The sequence below is a fragment of the Calidris pugnax genome, unplaced genomic scaffold, assembly GCF_001431845.1.
Source record: "Calidris pugnax isolate Ruff unplaced genomic scaffold, ASM143184v1 scaffold38, whole genome shotgun sequence".
NCBI lineage: Eukaryota > Metazoa > Chordata > Aves > Charadriiformes > Scolopacidae > Calidris > Calidris pugnax.
In genome coordinates, this window is record NW_015090995.1 from 1,190,254 (window position 1) to 1,210,696 (window position 20,443).

A 20,443-nucleotide genomic window follows, 5' to 3' on the forward strand; every position below is an offset into this window, starting at 1 on the left:
TGGGGATGTCTGGCTTGGAATCCCTCTCTTCTGGAGCATTGCTGCCTTTTGATTCCTCACGGTCTTCTCCAACATCCAGTAGCCCCTGGGAGAATCATTTTTCCCCCCGTCTTGTCTACACTTCCAATTTAATCTCATTTTAACTATGTCACAAGTTAGTTACTTTAAGGTGGCTGTTTTGGAGACAGTGTACAACCTGGCTTTGTGTGTTACTTGTTTATATACATCCCTCACAAGGTTTTTGTTAAACTCTGGTAATTTAGAATATAATCACAATCAGTTGTGGCTTTTTGAGGAAGCAGCATTTGATCCCTTTATCAAATACCAGGTAGCCAGAGGATTAAAGTTATTGCTGCAGTTATGAAATTAAAGTGTGAGACTTGAGGATGAAAAGCTTTCCTACCCCTTAGGGAGGCAGAGGGAGGGGCTGGGGGTCCAACTGTGCTGCTGTTCTCTGTTCTGCTTGGATGCAGGAATCATTTTTGGGACCATGTTTGCTCCAGTTCCATCCTAGAAAGAAGTATTTCCTTGTCTTTTTGCACCATTTAGAGGGTCTAGGCTTGTTTCATTTCTGCAATTTGCCAGCTTTTGTGTGGTAGAAACAAAGAGTTGCTAGTCAAAAAGTGGGTGTTTTCCATTCCTCAGCTTTATTTTTATGGTAGAGCAGATTCTGTGCTTATCCCTGATGCTATGCCCTCTACTCCTGGGGAGAAAACTAATATGTTCATGAAAAAGATTCTTGTCAATGTCTATTTACAAGTTTCCGGCATGTAAAGGGAGAAATAAATTAGCTGGTTTAACTGTTACAACTTTATTTTTAGTTCTCTCCAGCAAGGAAAGGAACAACACGATACCTCACTTCTACTGGTGCTGACGGAACAATCTGTTTCTGGCAGTGGCATGCGAACACCATGAAATTTAAGTAAGCCTGTTTAGATAATTATAATTATTTTAACTAAAGGAGGCTGTGTGTGAGTGCCGCACCAGTGTGGGGGGCAGGGAGTGCTTCCTTGTGTGTGTTGGAGAGTCTATGGCATTACAACCCAGAGGGGAGGCAGAGATCAGGGCTATTATTTCTGGGTTTTGTGCATTGCAAGCCAGTATTGTGGAAAAACTTCCAGCTTATATGTTTAGGTCTAAATCCTTATCCAAAATGTACAGGCAGAGGGATTTATTTGCTTTTAATCAGAAGAACAGACATATGTAGATGGCATCAAACCCATACTTAATAGGGAGTAAATGCTATTAGACTAATGGCTTGCAAGGTTCTGTTTTAAATCAATTTGAATTTGAAAAGTTAAATAGTCTTTTCAGTTTAGAAAATGATCGTTTTACTAAACTAAAGAGGAAAATTACTAAAATGAAAAGTAACTTTTAGCAAACTTAGGCATGAATTCTGAGATGAAGACATTGAGGATGAGCATATTGACCTTACCTGCTGTGCTGCAGTGCGTTATTGCTACTGAAAAATGAAAAACAAAATCAAAAATAATGAAAAATAAAAATGTTGTGTTGTTGCATGTAGGGATCGCCCTGTAAAATTTGCAGAGAGGTCCAGACCTGGTGTTCAGATATCTTGTTCATCTTTCAGTTCTGGTATGTATGCATTATAGCCTGTCTGAAAGTATTTTATGAACTGTAATTCCTTTGGTGAAAAGACTCTTAGTTCTTTTTGAATAATAATTGTATTAAACGCTTTTTCAGTTAATTACAGCACTGTCACATTGTGATTGTTTGAAATTTTCCATGCTAAACGTGTGACTCAAGCTACTTTTTCTGTTGTTTTTTTTTTATTTCTATAATTTAAGCTAAAATCTCTTGACACTTCCAAGAAGGACTATGCTTTCAGTCTGTCGGTTTGCGTGTTAGAGCTTTCTCTTTGTAACATCCTGGATGGGGCCAGTCTTTTTTTGGTGGTGCCCAGTGACAGGACAAGAAGTAACGGGCACAAACTGGAACATAAGAAGTTCCATCTAAACATGAGGAGGAACTTCTTCACTTTGAGGGTGGCAGAGCCCTGGCAGAGGCTGCCCAGGGAGGTGGTGGAGTCTCCTTCTCTGGAGACATTCAAACGCCCCTGGACACGTTCCTGTGGGACCTGCTCTGGGTGGACCTGCTTTGGCAGCGGGTTGGACTCTGTGATCTCCAGAGGTCCCTTCCCACCCCGTGTAATTCTATGATTCTGTTGGTTGAATGTTGTAACTTGAAATATTCTCTTCCCTTGGGCCGAAAGGTTTGCAGCTGGAAAATATTGTAGAGCTCATAGTTATGCTAAAGCGGATGTGGTCTGAAAAAATACAGATCAAAGTAGACATTGTCAGAGTTAATGTCTGTGTTCAGGTTGTATGTTTTGATTACAGTGACATTTTCTGTTTAAAACTGTAGTTTGCTGCTTTGACAATAAAGCAGTAATTAAAATAAGTTGTTCCTCAGATGGCTTTTCTTCTCACAGAAAACACTGTCTCTCTTAGGTGGCATGTTCATTGCGACAGGTAGTACTGACCACGTGATAAGAATTTATTATTTGGGCTCAGAATCTCCGGAGAAAATGGCTGAGTTAGAATCTCATACGGTAAGAGACAAATCAGAAGGTATATATTTTGTTCCCTACTTTACCTTATTTCAGGAGCTTGGGTTTCGTACATCCTGTATGGCTTCTTTTCTGTCTTTAGTTGGCTCTCAACACTGTGATATTTAAATACCTGGAAATTTGTGGTAGATTTATTTTTAAATTCCTCTGGGGCAGGCAGTGTGTGTAAAATATGCTTTATGCATTTAATTCCCCCGAGAAGCTGAGGGACTAGGTGATTTTTCGCATATTCTTGAAGAAAGTCTGTGTTGGAGTGAGAAATTAAAGCATTTTTTATGCAGTGTCATTTTTGTTATTAAATTTACTGCTCAGTATTTAACTTTAGTTGTGACCACAAATCCATATAACAAGAAAAAGCAAAGTAATTCAGGTTTTAGAGAGTGCAGTCAAACTTTGGGTCATGAGGGTAATTTCATTTAGAAAATAAAGCTAGCCTAAAAGCATCCTTTCTCAAGTGATGCAGAAAGGTTCTCATAAAGATTCAAATTATTTTAAGTATCTACAATGACATTCAATGTTAATTTTCAAGTTTGAGTCTTCATAGCTTTTATTAAAACTGTTCAATGTCTTGGTTTTAATAAAGAAGCATCGCTAAACCAGTATCAAATCTTTCTTCATTTTTTACTTGTTACTGAGAGCAGGTGATGATTGCGTTATTTATTACATGCATGGTAAACAAAATATCATAAGGGCAAGTTTATAGCAACACCGGTAGGGCTGTCACTTGTGAGGAGCTCGGAGCATTCATCTTTGAACCTTAATAGCCCCCTGCCCTCCTCAACAATATTTTATGGATTAAGGCTGAGGTCTAAATTGATTCACTGAACTTCAGTGGGAGTCGTGGGGCTCACATTTTAAGTCTCAGAGCTCCAAGCCAAGAAATCTGACAAGTATTTTGCTTACAAAAGAATAAAACGTTTTCTACATTCAGCAGTTCAGGTTTGGAATAAACTGTATTTCCTTTGATTTTGGAAAGTCTACTCTTAATATCACAGACTGCTGTCCGCCTGCCTCTGAAAAAAATCCCAAATTGGACACTTGATTATCAGGAGCGAGAGGTGTCAGTGGCAGTAAAGATAGTGAGTGCATGTGGCCAACACAAGTATTCAGCAGAATAAAAAATGGGGAAAACCACAAAGAAAATTTAGTATTTGTTTCTCAACAATTTAAAAGTAGGAATAAAGCTGAGGTTTGGGGTTTGTTTTGGTTTTTTTTTTTTTGAAATATTTTGATGCGCTTTAATGTTAGTTCTAAAAATTGGAAACCTGCTGTGATCATTTGTTTGGTTGAGTCATTCTTTCTCCATCTTGTGGAGTGCTGTCCCTGCTCTGGCCTTGTGAGCTCCAGGGATACCTTATTCCTGCTGACTCTGGAGTGTGAAAAGTGCATGGTTTCCCAGCTGGATTTTACCCTGGGGTGTGTGTGGTCCTGCAGCTCTGTGCAGGAAGGTGTGCTCAGAAGAGCTGCTGCAGCTTTTTCTCCTCAACCTCTTTAAGTGTCAGGGAGACCGAGTGGGAAATCATTTCTGTTCCTGAGCTACTTCTGGAGCAACAAGAAACCATCACCTCCCTGAAGTTTTCTATTTCAGTGTCTTAACACAATACGTTTGGGGAAGTTTTAACTTCAAATATGACTCTTCAGTTCTTGAATTCGGAAGATAGTATGTTATAGGAATTGTATGGGAGTGTGCAATTTGCTAAATGGAAGCTCATCATTAAGATCTTTCTGGATGTGTCAGCTTACAAAGCTCTTACTACTTTTTTTGCCCCTCCCTCCTATTTAGGACAAGGTGGTTGCAGTCCAGTTCTGTAACAATGGTGACAGGTGAGTGGTTGGCCTCGGATTTTGACATGAGAAATATGGTATTTAATTTTCCAAATAACATCTCAGAGAAAATTTGGTGCAATTCCAGAGCACGTGGGCTCTGATTAATCTCAGACAAATTATTTAGAGTATGTTGCAAGACGTGCATTATGTCCATGAGCTTGGACTTGTCCTCTGCTGTAACAACGAAAGCATTCTGTAACTACACTTTTGTTTTGTATTTTTTTTTAAACAGCAAATTGGGAACCCAGATTTTATATCATTTCTGTGTAAGAGTGTCTTATGTCACAGGTAGCCTTATTAAGTTCAGAAGGGGTTACTTCTTGAGTAAGAGCATTATAATAAATGTAGTTCTGAGCAAAAGTTAGAACTGTTACACATTCACAGATGGTCAGAGAAGTCTGCAAGGAGCTGTGGTCCTTCTGATGGATGTGAGAGCACAGGTCTCTGGGGGGGTACTAGGTCACGTAGTCACTGAGAATGTTATGTCACAGTGATACTTTTAATGGAAAAGCGACACATTCCTTTTTATTTTAATATAAAAAAGTAAAAATAAAAATAAAATAAATGTCACAAGCATTGTAATGAAAAAGATCAGATCAGGGAAACTGAAGAGGTGACACAATCACTTATTAATATAAAATTGCATAGGCTTACCTTTTTATATGTAAGTCTGTATATAAATGGAATATACTTTTAAAGAAATTTGCTGCCCTGTGAAAATGTATTACTGGAGGAGCTTTCTTAAAAATTCTGGACAAAAATGATTTCTGTTACAATGATACCCAAAGCATTATGATGTAGACAAATGCATTTGCTGAATGCTTGAATAAGGAGGAGTTTAAAAATGAAAATATTTGTGTTCAACTTGACAGGCAGAGCTACCTACTTGTGTTGCACTTGGGTATTTCCCTTCTCTGTCTTCACCCTCTCCCGAAGTTAATGTATTATAATTTATGCTAGACTCCTGGCACGCAGTTTCTTTTTCTTTGCTGCCACTATGAACTGCACAAGAGATTTGCTGATGTCATTAAAAAGGGAATGTGCAGCTTGTATGAATTACGACATTGAAGTCATTCCAAGGCCATCTGCTAGCTGTAACCAAATGTAATTAATGTTGTGGGACACAAACTCTTTTGTACTGTACAATATCTGATATGAAAATTGTAACCTCACTCTCTTTTAATTATATTCTCTAGATCAGAGATGCACAAACAATGTAAAGAATAAGTGTTGAAAAAAGATTAAATACTTTCTAGCTCCTGTGCTGGTGTGAACGGGTGTGCTCTTGGCTTTCCAGCGTTTTGTAGCTGCCTGGTTCCTGTGGCAGGAGTTCAGGGGTATTTAATGAGTTGTTAAACACGCCTATATGTGGGCATATATAGAGCAAGACAAGTATATATACACAAGTAGACACTTCCAAGTATATCTATACTTGCGTATATATGAGTGTGTGCGTGTTTCTTGCAGAATAATGTAAAAGGAAGTGTTTGTAGCGACCTTTCCTAAGGTGAATAACAGTCCTCAGCCAAGCTCCTAAATATTCTTGCCACAGGATTTAGCGTGCCCATACTGTGGCTGAGGATGGAAAACTCCATAGCAAAGCTACTGAATAGTGAGAAAATAAAATCCTATGATGGGCATGTGGGTACTAGAGCAAAAGCAGCAGTGACTTTAATGATTTTTTTTTTCTCTTTTCCATAGCTTAAGATTTTCCAGAATTTAATGATTTTTTTTCTCTTTTCCATAGCTTAAGATTTTCCAGAATTTAATGATTTTTTTTTCCTCTTTTCCATAGCTTAAGATTTGTGAGTGGAAGCAGAGATGGAACAGCAAGAATATGGCACTATCAGCAGCAGGATTGGAAGAGTGTAGTCCTGGATATGGCTACTAAAATGACAGGGTAAACCAAACTGAAACAGAACACATCCCACAGCAACATTTACATGCGAAACAAAATCTTCCATCAGATTGAAAACTATTTATTTACTTTCATTTTGAGTGAATTTCAGTGCATGTTTATTATGTATTGAAAATGCCGTGGCTCTATCTGTTAAGTTACACAGCCCCTGAAAGAAAATACTAATACAGTGGTAGTTCCCTGCTCTAGTGGTTGAGGAATATTTAATATTTTACATATGGAGTGAGAATGTCAAGTAGAATTTGTCTCACAGAAAGAGATTTCAGTAGAACCTCACTGATCATATGCCCACCTATGTTTTTTTTTTTAAAAATATCCAAAAGAACGGTTAGTTTCTGTCATCTCTCAGCAAAGTTACCTTAGCAACTGCCATAATCAATCTCCTCAGGTATTAGTGGTTATTTTATGTTATATACTCTGCTATTTTGTATTTTGTGCTATAGAATACAGTTAAAATTATAATGAATAATAAAATAGAGAAAAATGAGTGAAATGTGTGATACAAATGCAAATATGGACGTGTTCAACAGTGTCTGGTATCACACAGCTGCTGTTAGAGGTAATTACAGCTTCTGCTATGATTCCAGTTACTATTCCAGTAAAGAAATACAGTAAATAATTTTACTTTAAAAAAAAAAAAAAGTGTTGCCTGTTACAGCTTATTTTACCCACCTGAGGATAAATGAAAATAAGCAGTTAATGAGAGCTGTGACATAGATTCTTTTTCATCAAAACACTCATTTCTAAATACATTTTGGATTTTATTTCATTCTAAGGCCTGAGTTGCCTGGAATAATTCTTGTAATATATATCCAGGAAGTTTATTAACGTTGTATTTTTCCTTAAGGTTTTGAAGCAAGAGATGAGATATGTTGGTTTTGCTCTCAGGTTCAATTAGGGGTTTGAGTTTTTCTTTCCGAGATGCTCAAGAGACTTCTGTAAGTGGCCTTGTAATTGAATATGCACAATAACAAAAAGCAGAGATGGAGAAATCCATTAGGCATTTTGCTTTACAGAATTCTCTATATTTCATATGGTTACGTTTTTAATAAACTAGCTGTCAAAAGTATGATTTGGGTTTATTTAGCAAGTTTTTGCTTATTATAGAGTTTACTCATATTGATCACTGATAAGAAAAATGCCCTGTAGGAAAAAAACTTAATAGAACTGAGTATCTTGAAAGAAAAACTTGTAGTAAGTGAGGGTGATCACTTAGGAAGAGAAACTTGTCCTTTTTAAGGAAATAAAACTCTATAAATCTTAGTGGTACCGAGTATTTTCTGTATCTGTATTTACCACTGCAGAAGCCATCCTTCATTTGCCGGTAGCCACAGTGATGGCAGCCATGGTCTCCCTGATTTCATACTGAATTAGTGCTGTTAAATTTTTCCATATGTAGTAGCTGATTTTTTGCTTCTTTAAATTGTTAATTTCTTTAGAAACAGCGTAGCATCTGGGGAGGACAAGGTGACTAAGCTGAAGGTTACTATGGTGGCCTGGGATAGATATGATGCCACTGTCATCACTGCAGTCAACAATTTTCTTCTCAAAGTGTGGAACTCATCCACGGGGCAGCTTCTCCATAGCTTATCTGTGAGTAAAATTTAAGTGGGCGATCCCAAGTGGTTCTAATTCAACTCTGAAATTGATGTGAACTGCATCACCATTCTCCCTGACGAGGAGGGTTTTGTCCTGAAGTATGCTGTCTGTCTGATGCTTACTGGGAGCAGTATCTATCAGGGGAAGGGAGCTGATGAGCAAGGGCAGCCCTGTGGAGGCCACCATTTTTGTCCAGATTAGAAGTTGTAGCTATCCTGGCTGCTGATTTCTCCTTCTTCCCTGTCCCTCTCCATCTTGACTGTGCTGAGATGCAGTTCCAGGCAGTGATGATGCCAAACCTCTGACAGAAATGCTGACTAAGTACAGACACGGTTCTAGTCCAAGATCCAGTAAATTGAGCTGTCCTGGATGACTACCTGAACTGAGTTGTCCTCACACGAAATATTTTTATATTACTTGGAGATATTACATGGAGAACTATGGCTTTCTTTTTCACCCCACTTTCATTGCAGGGTCATGATGATGAAGTTTTTGTTCTGGAGGCCCATCCGTTTGACCAAAGAATTGTCCTTTCAGCGGGTCATGATGGAAATATTTTTGTTTGGGATATAGACAAAGGAACTAAAATTCGAAATTACTTTAACATGGTAAGAATGATCAGGGAAGGTGCTCGGTTGGTTTTTTTTTGGTTTTTTTTTTTTTTGTTTTTTTTTTTTTTTTTATACCTTTGTGTAAAACTGATCTTGAGGCAAAAGCAGATTTCATTATGTACCTATTGTGACCAATGTTACAACATTAGTCTTCTACATATTCTAGGGGAAAACTTGTACATATTAAAAAGAAAACTCTGTACTCTTCAGTAAGCAATACCAAAGTATGTTTTTTGCATATTGTAAGTGTAGCAGCAAGTCTTTCACAGGATCTGTTACATCTGAGTATTACTCATGTGCATGGGCATGGTTATACAAAAGATTTTAGTCACTCCCAAGGTAGAGCAATGAAAACCAGTAAGCCAGAAAAAATTGTAGCACGATGCTGTGGGCTGGGAAACGGTATGGTTGGCTCTGTGCTGCATTTATCTTAATGTGTGCCCAGTGCTGGGTTTGCTGGTTTGGTTCCAGTGCTGAGCAAATGCAGCTGCATGGCTTCAGGAGCTTTGCTGGCCCCTGGCACTCGGGGCTGTGAAACCTGCTCAAACAGACCTAATATGTGTCTGAGATCCTTGGTGCAGGCTTGCCCTGTGTCTGCCATTAACATAAAATGTAAACTTCTAGGTAGTTGTTTCAGAACATACATTAAAAGTTGCACTGAAGTTTTAGGAAAAGAGAAAATGCAAGGTTTTGTCTATTGCTCAGTGAAGCTTTAATAACTAAGTGGAAATAAATGTAACTGTAAATCAGTCTTGAGCAGGATGAGAATTTACACAGAATTGGGATTAAATACTTGATGGAGTACAGGGGAAATTTTTGTAAAAATGCTTTTATATATAAGGTGTGATTGTGAAAGGGATGCTCTGTGCTTGCGTGCAGATTGAGGGCCAAGGCCATGGAGCTGTTTTTGATTGCAAGTTCTCACCAGATGGACAGCATTTTGCCTGCACAGACTCTCATGGACATCTGCTACTATTTGGTTTTGGATGCAATAAATATTATGAGAAGGTGGGTTGGATGAATTTTAAACTCCTCTGTATCTAGACCCGATTTTGTCTTAGAAGTATTTGTTACAGTTTATTCTCTTGCTCTCCCCCAGACAAAGTGGTAATTAGATCATGAAGCGGTTGCTGTTTACCTAAATCAAAAAGATTTAGACAAAGAATCTCCAGACAGGGGAACAAAGCATTAAGTTCTACCTATTCACCTCTGTTGGCATATTTTCCTATTCAATATTAGCATCAGGCTTTGGTAATAAAAGACATTTGTGGTAGGAATGTGTTCTCTGTCATAACGTTTCTTCCGTTGATTCTAAGTGTAGGAATTGGGGTTTATGGGTATGGAGCCATTCCAAAGCAGCAAGGCAGCTGCAAATGGCCATTGATTTATTTACTAAATTGCTTTTCTTGCAGATTCCAGATCAGATGTTCTTCCATACGGATTACCGACCGCTGATCCGTGATGCAAATAACTATGTGTTGGATGAACAGACTCAACAGGCTCCGCATCTTATGCCTCCTCCGTTCTTGGTGGATGTGGATGGAAATCCTCATCCCACGAGATTCCAGCGGCTGGTACCAGGGAGGGAAAATTGCAAAGATGAACAACTTATTCCTCAGCTGGGATATGTAGCTAATGGTATGCTCTCTAAAACTCATGCATAATACATGAATTGCCCAGAAGTGAGCAGCAGATCAGTAGGGTAGTACTATAAGGATATGTTTGTTCCAATTGTCTTCTGAAACTAGTCATTTAAATTCAGTGTAAAGGTAGGAAGTGGGGTGGCTTTATGACAAAGAAAGTATATGGGATCAACTTGACTGGAGGCAAGAGGAGGGGACAGCAGTATTCCAAAATCTGTGGGCTTCTACCAGGTATAGGACAGCTTAAAGAATTGTCACATAAAACTTGATGTAACTATGCATATGAGTAAGGCAACAGGAAGGTAAGAAAGACATGGAAAAAATAGCTTTGGTTTATAAAACAGTTTTTTTTTTTTTTTTACTTGTAGATATAAGCTTTTTCAAAAATAAATCATCCATTATTACCTACTGAAGCATAATACCTTTCTGCTGTTTTTAAGGGTTTGTGTTTATATTGTACGTGTGGCCTGTAATTTTAGGTTTTTACTGTCACTTCTCTTTTAAACTTTGCCTCCATTTATTACATGGGAGCAGAAGGCCAGCTGGTGATCAGATGTTTTGCAGAGCAGACAAGTAATTGTGCACAATTTTAAGTTTGTTTCTGTGGTTTTAGTAAAACAGAAATTAATCATTTTATAAGCAGTTGTGGCTTTGTTTTTGTCAAGGTGATGGTGAAGTAGTTGAACAAGTCATTGGGCAGCAAACTAATGACCAGGATGAGAGTATCCTTGATGGAATGATCAGAGAGCTACAGAGGGAACAAGATCTGAGACTAATTAATGAAGGAGAAACTCTTCCAAACCCTCCACTCAATAGATCCCACTCTGTTAATGGGGGTAAGTGTCCCTTCTTTACCTCCCTAATTTCTTTCTCTAAAGCATAGTAAAGTACTAATTAAAATGTGTCAATGTAAGTTTTGAGGCTGTCTTTGAGAATGCTTTTCTCTCTTGTTTTTATACACACCGTTAACCTGTGTGGAACAGCTGGATGTTCTGCTGATGCAGAGGAATTAAGAGTTGAAGTTGCAGCTGAGGGCACACAATGGTCTAACTGGGCTGTTTCTGATTACCTAGAACTATTAGACTGTAATTATTCCTGTTATAAACCTTTGCTAAAATAATAAATGTAAAATTCACTGTATTGTCTTGATGTCAGTCACTGCAGAGATGATACTTTGTCACTGCAGAATGTCAAGATAACAGTGTATAATTAGAGAAAGGAGTACACTGTTGTGACAGACTAATGGCTTCCTGTTGCAGCGTAAATGCTAAGGCTGAGCATCAGTGTTTATTTTATAAACATGTCTACTCTGTCTTAGTGTTTCCTTAGAAAGCCTGAGATTATTCACCTGGTAAGTGTTCTGCTACTGTGATTTTATTTTTAATACACAAAGTGATTAAAAATTTAAAACAGTCTCAAATCAGATGCAAACAGCTGACACTGAAGCAGCTGCCTGAGTTCAGTTGCTGTGAGAGAGCAGATGCTGGGGACCCGTGCTGCAAGTCAGCCTCAGCTTTTAAAAAACTTACATCTGCTAATAAATTAGTTTGAGGTTAAATGACTGAGTGCACATGTTTGAATTAGATTTCTCGGCAAAGCTTATTAGGACTGCTAGATTTGGAGTTGCTTGTCTTTAAATTGAAGAAGGAATAGGAAAAATATTGGTGAAAAATGCTGAAAATACACTTGCTTTGATCTAAATTGGTATTGTCAAGGTGGCCTAAAAGCCAGCTTCAACTCACAAGTCTTTTCTGCTTCTTATGATGGGTTGGTGTGTTGTGCAGTCCTGGTTCTCAATTTTATTTGTATGTGCCTGTGGTGGTGTGGAAAGGGATTTCCAGATATGAGTGGTATAGAAATTATAGTTACCTTATAGAATTTGCATTGGTCAGTGACTTTGCTACACGAACTGCCCATTTATGTAGATTAATTAGAATATGTATGAAGTACCTCATATTTAAGTAGCTGAATATTTTTAAATAGGTTTGCACAACCATGAATGCAATACATTCATGTGGTTAAGCATATTTAAGGTTATGGAAATTGTGTTGATGCGTTCCCAGATGATGAGATAAATTAAGGCAATGATGACAGCAATTCTGATACTATGAGCCTTTTTGTCTCACTTTGCTACCTGAAGTGTCTGTTTTCTCCTGAGTACGTAGCACTGTGTTGTGCCACCTGATGAAAAGCCCAGGTCAGGAGCGGTGTTGGTGGCACAGTAGATAAGTGTTACAAATATAGAACAAATGGAGGTACAACAGAAAACTTAAATCTTATAGCAGTCTGTTGTCAACCTCATCTCTTCTTGTACCGTGGAATTTAAAACTCATGATGTCATAGACTTTAAATAAGACTTTGATTTGAAGGAAGTACCTTTAAGACTTTTCTAATAGATTATATTCTTTGCTTGTCTCCAGTATCTCTAAGATACAGCAAGCCACAGTGATGTTACAGTAGCATGTGTGTCAACAGTGGTCCAAGGCCAACACACAAAAATGTTCATCTGAACCAGAAGTCAAAGCCACTCAACGTAGAATAAGTGATGTTTATTGCCAAAAAAGACACTCTGTGCAGTCCTTAAGTTTTAAATTCTAGATTTTGTTGATGGTTTGTAGTAGTAAAGGAAAAAATCTTGTTCTTCCATAGCTCTTCGAAGTCCAGGTTTAGATGTTGCATCTCCACCAAACGTTGGTCTCCGGAGGAGCGGTCAGATCGAAGGGGTCCGGCAGATGCATCACAACGCTCCCCGAAGTCAAATGGCAACGGAGAGAGATCTCATGGCGTGGAGCAGGAGAGTGGTGGTCAATGAGCTTCCTCCAGGCATCAGCAAGTAAGATGCTAAGTGAGACAGGGAAAAAAAGATCAATTTGTATGGTGTTAGTGATCCTTCCAACTATTACAAGTTTTAAAAAAATGATTTTTCAGAAATGTGTGGGCTTTTTTTGGTTTGTTTTGAAGTTCAGATGTCGGGATTGGAGTGGTAGCCTCTGCTGGAGAGTTGAGAACAGTAATTCCTTCTCTTCATAATTAAATCTTTCTTCAGCAGTTCAAATACCACATTTTCCTGAAGCTTTATTTAAAAAAAACCTTAAAAATAATTTTTGTACATTTCAGTTTACTTAATAATAATTATGAATGCTCAACTAGCAGTTTTACTTCCACAACTTGTGATTCCAGCAGTGAAGTATGTGTGGATGCTACTAGGAGCACTTCTGCACAGATTGCTTTTAGTGAGGAAACCAGAAGTATTTCAATGTATATTAATGAGACTGACAAATTATATGATGATTTATTGAATAAAATGGACGTTTCCTACTTATCATTAGGGTCCAGGAAGAATGTCGAGCTGCCAAAGGTGAAATCGAAATTAATTTATACACTGTTGAAAAGAAGAGAAAGCCATCCCACACCTTACAACGGGTGAGTTCTTTCACTAGAAGGGAAAACCTGGGTGTGAAGCTGAGCACTGAGAAAAAAGAGCCTGACAAAAATCCAAACCCAATGTTATTGAATTATTTAGAAGACCAATAGGACTAAGTGTTTCTCTGGATCTCTGACTTGCTTCTGGAATTGTAATTTGTCTGTCTTTATACTCTAATATATAAGTAGCAGTGGTAAATCTCAATCTTTAAGGCTGCAATAGTGGGAAGATGCTGAGAAAGGAAAAGAACAGAGCCACAGTGGGTGCTCAGTTTGACTTGTGGAAACCAGGAGAAATATTAAAGGTGCCACACTTACTAAAATGGCTAGGTAGTTTTAGAAAAAAATCTTATTTCTCCATAACTTCCTTTCCAAAGACTGCTACTTTAAAAAGTAGAATTGATTCTGAACTAAAAAAACCACACCTTCACATGCACTGAAATGAACCACAAGTGTGTAAAAGAGATCTTTAAAATTCTAATTGTAGATTTCCTAGTTGTCATTTATAAATGGGATACTATGTACAGTCGCTTTATTGAGGCATCTTTTAACTGTGCGCCTTTTAACTGTTTAGTAATGAATTCATTATTAAATCTCCAATCTTTTTCTTTTTGTCCCTCCTGTCCTGTGATAAAAGAATGATTACCAAGTGGGAAGTGGCAGGTCTTTGAGAAGAAACCAACGCAAGCGCCAGCACGCCTACCAAACGCGCTCCACCATAGAGCACAACCAGCCAGGAGCAAGTCAGAACGCACGTGCCCGGGAGGAATCAGACAGTTCCTCAGAGGTCTGATACATCCAGCCCTTCTTTTAATAGGTTCCCTGTTCAGAAATAGCCTGGTTTGACAGCAGAAGTGGTGGGAGCCCATTAAGGCTCTTCCATCTGGGAAGAAACACTCAAATCATTGAGACGTTTGGATTTGTGGTGTTACTGTAGTTTGTTGATCTTGGAGAGGGGAAGGATCATTTACCTCAGTTCCAGGGCAGTATTCAAAACTGGCTTAAAACAGGTTGTGTATTTTTGGAAATCTGAAACTCCTTCAAGTAAATTTAACTGGGTTGTGTTAAACCACTTGCTATTTTGGGATTTCATGCTGCACCTATATTCTAGGTCACATCCAGTACTTTGATTTCATCTACATCTGTAGACTGCTGTTGAAAGAGATTGAGTATTGGTATTAATCATTGATATTGGCAAGGGAAGAACTTAAAATATACCAGATTAAATATAACTTGTTCTCATTAAGGAAGCCTGCAAAGTAAAAAGAGACTGAACATTGTTACTTTGTAAATGCATTGAACATACGGAATAGCTATAAAGCTGGTCACTTGACGCTAAAAGTTATTAATCAGACAATTAAATAAGAACTCATTCTGTGGTTCCAATACCATTAAAATTCACAGCTCTCTTTCTAGAAATTCTATAAGCATATATTATAATTTTAATTAAATTTCAGAAAGAAATCGTGGACTCACTTAAAACTAAACCAGTTACTAAACCAGTAAAAATTAAACCAATCCTTAAACACACAGCATTGCTCAGGTGAGGGAACTCGTTTAACTTGCTTACATTTTAAACTGGGCCCAAAAGTGAAACCTTTGGTTTTGAATACAGGAAGATGAGACCGTTGGCACAAGCGATGCATCTATGGATGATCCTGTGGCAGCTTGGCAAAGTGAAAGCAGTTCCAGGTAACTTTTCTGCTCTCTTAATTGGTAACAGTAGTTGATTATATACTTTAAGACAGTTGATACTGTGATATTATGGCTACAGATCAGTACAGATTTGTTGCACCTTGTGGCAGATTGAAGCAAAGTGTTTAGTACCCTCAGGTAGCTTAAAACAGTAACCAACAAAATTTGTGGACTCTGTGAACAAATACATTTGAGTGACTATTTAACTGTAGAATATTTATAACAGTATTTCACAGAAAACCAGTGTGTAAAATTCTTAATTTTGAAGACTGACTTTCCCCCCGCCCCAATTCTTCATGAAGCATTTCATATTGTATTTTTTGTGGGCTTTTTTTTTTTCCTAAGTCAAGATCAATTTTTGAAAGACCGTTTATAAGGAAATGTTGTCTTTAATTAAGAACTGCTTGAAAAAAATCAATGCTGTTTAGTCCTGTGTGACAGAAATATTGATAGAAGCGCGTACATATCTTGTGTTCATACATCATTATTTCCTAATTTTCCTGTTGTCAATATGTATTTGTGTAGAATTTCTACAGTCTCTTTTCTTATTTTTAATGTGATGCTTTTATGGCTGGAAGGGACATGAGCTAATATAAATACTGTATGTGTGTTATTTGAATATTGAAGAAGTCAGAACTATATTTTTGGAAGAGTGCTCTAGTTTTCTAAATTTTTCATGCACATTATGCAGTCAGTTCCTATGAAGTCAGCCTATGAATCAGTGAGATAATTAGTATGAAAGTAGGTATCAGCCATAACTGTAGTTTTATTGGGAGTTTGTAATTGATAAAATAATTTGCTGAAATACACTAACTAGATAACACTTAGGTTTTCTTTAAACTCACATGAGAATGCAATTTTGTGCTAATCCCGACATCTGTTCCACAGAACCAGAAGAACAGGTTGAATATTTGGACCTTTCACTCCATTGTGTGAAAACTGAGGTGCTGTTTTCTTTCTTACCACTTTTTATTATCTACAGTGATTCGTCAAGTGAATATTCTGACTGGACAGCAGATGCTGGGATTAATCTCCAGCCTCCAAAGAGACAAACCAGGCAGGCGGCTCGGAAAATCTGTAGCAGTTCTGAAGATGAAAATATGAAGGGAACAAAAGGACTGGAGCCAAAACGAAGGAAACTTAAACAGCCTAGAAAAAAGGTCAGCCTTTTTAATTTTTTAGGGTCTTTTTGACTTTATGAATACACTTTTTTTTTTTTTTTGAGAGGTTGTTTTCAAAGTAAAATTTTTCACAAACAAATACACAGTAAGAAAGATCCTATATAGCACAATAATTGTAATACCAGACTAATTTTTGTTTTGTTTTTGTGCTGCAGCGACATAGATATGCTTCCACTTCCATGCAGGTAGTTCTCTGTTACAGGTTGGATGTTTTCTCCAAGATTTATGCTCTTCCCTGCAGTTAGATTTACTCCAAGGTGGTTTTGTTGTAAAATTATAATGCATCTGCATTATATCCACATTGTCAGATTTTTTTTCTTAGTATTTTTTTAAAGAAGACATTTAGAATATTTCTAAGGAAAGAATACAATATCTTTATTTATGAGCATTTTAATCTTCTATTATATTTATAAGAAACATGTCTTATTCCCTACTGTTTAGTTGAGGTTTTTGGAACATTGACATCCCAGCATTTGCTTTGCTATATATGTGTTTCGAATTATCTTAAGTGGTGTTTGAGCAGTTTTTCGTACGTTCTGCCGTAGTAATTACAGCTTGCATTCTAAATTTAATGTAATGTATTTAAGAAACCAAGTGGACTGCTTTCGATGGAAGGAGAACCCAGTGAGGAATGGCTGGCCCCACAGTGGATCTTGGACACCATACCCCGCCGCTCACCTTTCGTCCCACAAATGGGAGACGAGGTAATGAGTGTAGCAGTTCTCAAATTCCCACCCAGGCTGATGAGCTAGTAAATGTAGCAATATTTGCAGTGAATCGTGCTCAAGAGAGGCTGAGTTTTGATAACTTCCTCCCCCCTGCCCCCCCCCCTTTTTTTTTTTTTTTTTTTCCTGCTACCAGATAGCTGTCCTGTGTCTCTTTCTGTTCATGTGTAACTTAAGAGTAGCAGGAAGTGATTGTGCATTTTCAGACAAACCCACACACTTCTCAATGATCCCAAGTTGGAAAACACACAGTGGGTGTCACTTTGGGGGCTGATATAAATATTTTTAAGGAGAAGGGTGCTGTGTAATGAAATAAAGAAGTATGCAATGTGCTCTGAAAGGAATAGTGCCTGACGTGTTTGTTGAAATTTTAGAATAAGCAGGAAGAGAACAGTAAGTAAAATAAAATAAACTCTTTTTTTTTTTTAAACTTTTATTTTAAGATCATATACTTTAGGCAAGGCCATGAAGCTTATGTGCGAGCAGTAAGGAAAGCAAAAATTTACAGTATTAACATGCAAAAACAACCATGGAACAAAATGGAACTCAGGGTAAGTTAAACAAATACTTCAAAGAGCTGCCATATTTTTTTTCTGCTTTACTCAGATTTCATATCAAGAGAAGAGCACATATATGCACCAGTATTCTCATATGTCTATGCCAGCGGTTCTGTTAATGAAAATAATTGCTCTACTGGAAAAACATCCGGTTGCTAGTCCTAGGTATTCAGTTATTCCAGCTGTAACCTTCAAAGGCATTATAACTTTGTTAGGTAAAGGAAATAGTATTTCATTTAGGATAGAGATCTTACTACTGGCTGATGTTTGAACATAAAGGCTATTGTTGAATTTCCGTTGTAAAAGGAAGAATTTCCTTTGATTTCCCCTGTCTGTCACTGTGCAGGGCTGAGAGGCCCTGGGTTTAGTCAGGTTTAACCTTTGGTGCCATCAGTGTGGTTAAAACCAGAGGGGTGTGTTCCTTAGAGCCTTACTACAAAATTGAAATAATTTCTGGGTATCCTTTTCACAGATCTGCCAAGGGAATGAGCATCTCAAATCTTTTACATTCTTTAGGTTACTGTGATTGATATTTAGGATTTGGAAAATTTTCATGGGTAAAATTGCCTGGGCTCTGGAGTGGAAGCATATTTGGTTTTTATTAATATGTTTGGTCTTTTAACACAGATGTTTTTGTTGTTAGCAAGTTAAAATAATACTGTTCCATGCTTATTGATGAATAGGAACAAGAATTTGTGAAGACTGTAGGAATTAAATATGAAGTTGGCCCTCCTACGCTCTGCTGCTTGAAGCTTGCATTCCTAGATCCAATCACGGGCAAAATGACAGGAGAATCATTTTCCATAAAGTAAGTTGCTGAGATGCTGATGCTACCCTTCTTTTTTTTTTTCTCCTGCAAGGCATGATGATGGTATTAATTAGTTATTACGCCAATCTTGCAAACAAAATGCATGAAATGTTGTGTTTGGAGACTGTATTGTACATGTGGAACTGTGTGTATGGGTCCTAGAAGCAATTTTTTTTGTCTGTTTCATGAAGGTACCATGATATGCCAGATGTTATTGACTTCCTTGTGCTGCATCAGTTTTATAATGAAGCCAAAGAAAGGAACTGGCAAATAGGTGACTACTTTTTTTCCACTTCCATATGTTTTGCAACATTTGTGCAGCTGTTTAATAGGATACAGCGTCTCTCTTACATGATGGAAAGGACTATAATACACATGATATTATAGCAATCATTGGACACTTTATTTGATGTTTGCTCAATTCCTGTTGCAGAAAAAAAAAAAAGAAATTAGAGAAACTGTTATGAGGCCTGTGATAGCAGAAGAATCTACTGTTACATTGTGATTTGAGACATGGAAGCAGCTGTGACCAATTACTAGAGATGTGAAAGTCCTCTCTTTAAGGGAAAGGCTTGACTCCTGTAGTGCAAAATTTAAGAATCGAAGTAGTGTGTTTATGAAAGATGAAGTTGATTCTCTAAAAAAAAGTATCTAACAATTATTTATGTTGGACTTTTCCTGAATGCAATCTTATTCCTTATAGGGGATAGATTTCGCAGTATCATAGATGACGCTTGGTGGTTTGGAACCGTGGAGAGTCAGCAGCCATTCCAGGCAGAATATCCTGATAGTTCCTTCCAGTGCTACTGTGTTCAGTAAGTATTCACTTGTTTAAGTCTGGTAGAGAAAAGGTTTATTTTTATATTCTGCTCTAACTTACGCATTCAAATGTTTGATTTTTAATAGCTGGGACAATAATGAAAGAGAGAGGATGAGTCCATGGGACATGGAACCAATTCCAGAAGGAAGTAAGTGTGTGTTGAATTCCTGTCCATATATTCAAAGTAAATAGGGGGGATTTTTTGCCACTGCTAGTGCTTACTGTTGTTGAATTCTTCGTATTTAGCTGCTTATCCAGAGGAGGTTGGTGCTGGAGTTCCTGTGACTCCGGATGAGCTGACAGCTCTTCTCTACAAACCCCAGGAAGGAGAATGGGGGGCCCATTCCAGAGATGAAGAATGTGAACGAGTAATCCGGGGGATTGAGCAACTTCTTTCCCTTGGTATGTTTGGGGGGGAAAAGGTGGAGGGAATTAAGAGTATCTGTGGTGGCACCTGACTGAAGAGTAGATAGGAAGGAGTGTTGGGAGTTGGTGTGGAGTATTTGAAATGTGCCCAACTAAATCTTTGAAAAGAGCTTTTTAAATTTCATATGGTGTCCTTTTCAGTTATACTGCTTTTTGTTCTAAGACTTGACCTGCTTCCTGTCAACTTAATGGGGATTCTCAGTGGGTCATCTCTAAATATGAATGAGCAAAATATTGAATTAAAAAACCAAACCAACAAGTCCTCACCAAATGTCCTCACTGACAAATACCTTGTAACTAGCTTGTAGGAGTTTAATAGCATGCTATGATTTAAATTCTAGCCTATATTTATATACAGGACATGTCTGTGTTCTTGGTTTATGTTGCTTGTTGTGGTATTCCTGTTGTCAGTGCATATGTCATGTTGCTTTTCAGTCGTACAGTTGGCTGCTGGCATGCAAATCTCAGATGCTGTTTTAAGAGTAAAAATGCTGTTTTAAGAGTAGTTAACAGATGGCATGAGAGAGAACCCTACCCTTTGGGTAATGACATATCCAGCCATAGTTCTCTATTGCTTTTGCTGAATTCTCAGGAAGAAAACCCAGAAACCCTTATAAGGA

The 20,443-nt window shown here is 37.7% G+C and overlaps 1 protein-coding gene across 1 annotated transcript in view; it reads left to right on the plus strand.

Annotated features, from left to right (window-relative positions):
• Positions 1-20,443, plus strand: part of BRWD3 (bromodomain and WD repeat domain containing 3) — a 49,307-nt gene that overhangs the window by 12,340 nt on the left and 16,524 nt on the right. Inside the window, exons 5-26 of the mRNA XM_014955195.1 lie at positions 822-922; positions 1,526-1,596; positions 2,472-2,572; positions 4,374-4,414; positions 6,213-6,317; positions 7,775-7,928; positions 8,408-8,542; positions 9,425-9,553; positions 9,958-10,183; positions 10,854-11,024; positions 12,838-13,021; positions 13,518-13,611; positions 14,249-14,398; positions 15,227-15,303; positions 16,289-16,466; positions 17,075-17,191; positions 17,656-17,763; positions 18,453-18,577; positions 18,769-18,851; positions 19,281-19,392; positions 19,484-19,545; positions 19,644-19,799. Coding sequence (XP_014810681.1) covers positions 822-922; positions 1,526-1,596; positions 2,472-2,572; positions 4,374-4,414; positions 6,213-6,317; positions 7,775-7,928; positions 8,408-8,542; positions 9,425-9,553; positions 9,958-10,183; positions 10,854-11,024; positions 12,838-13,021; positions 13,518-13,611; positions 14,249-14,398; positions 15,227-15,303; positions 16,289-16,466; positions 17,075-17,191; positions 17,656-17,763; positions 18,453-18,577; positions 18,769-18,851; positions 19,281-19,392; positions 19,484-19,545; positions 19,644-19,799 — 2,680 coding nt within the window. The remainder of the gene's footprint in view (positions 1-821; positions 923-1,525; positions 1,597-2,471; positions 2,573-4,373; positions 4,415-6,212; positions 6,318-7,774; positions 7,929-8,407; positions 8,543-9,424; positions 9,554-9,957; positions 10,184-10,853; positions 11,025-12,837; positions 13,022-13,517; positions 13,612-14,248; positions 14,399-15,226; positions 15,304-16,288; positions 16,467-17,074; positions 17,192-17,655; positions 17,764-18,452; positions 18,578-18,768; positions 18,852-19,280; positions 19,393-19,483; positions 19,546-19,643; positions 19,800-20,443) is intronic.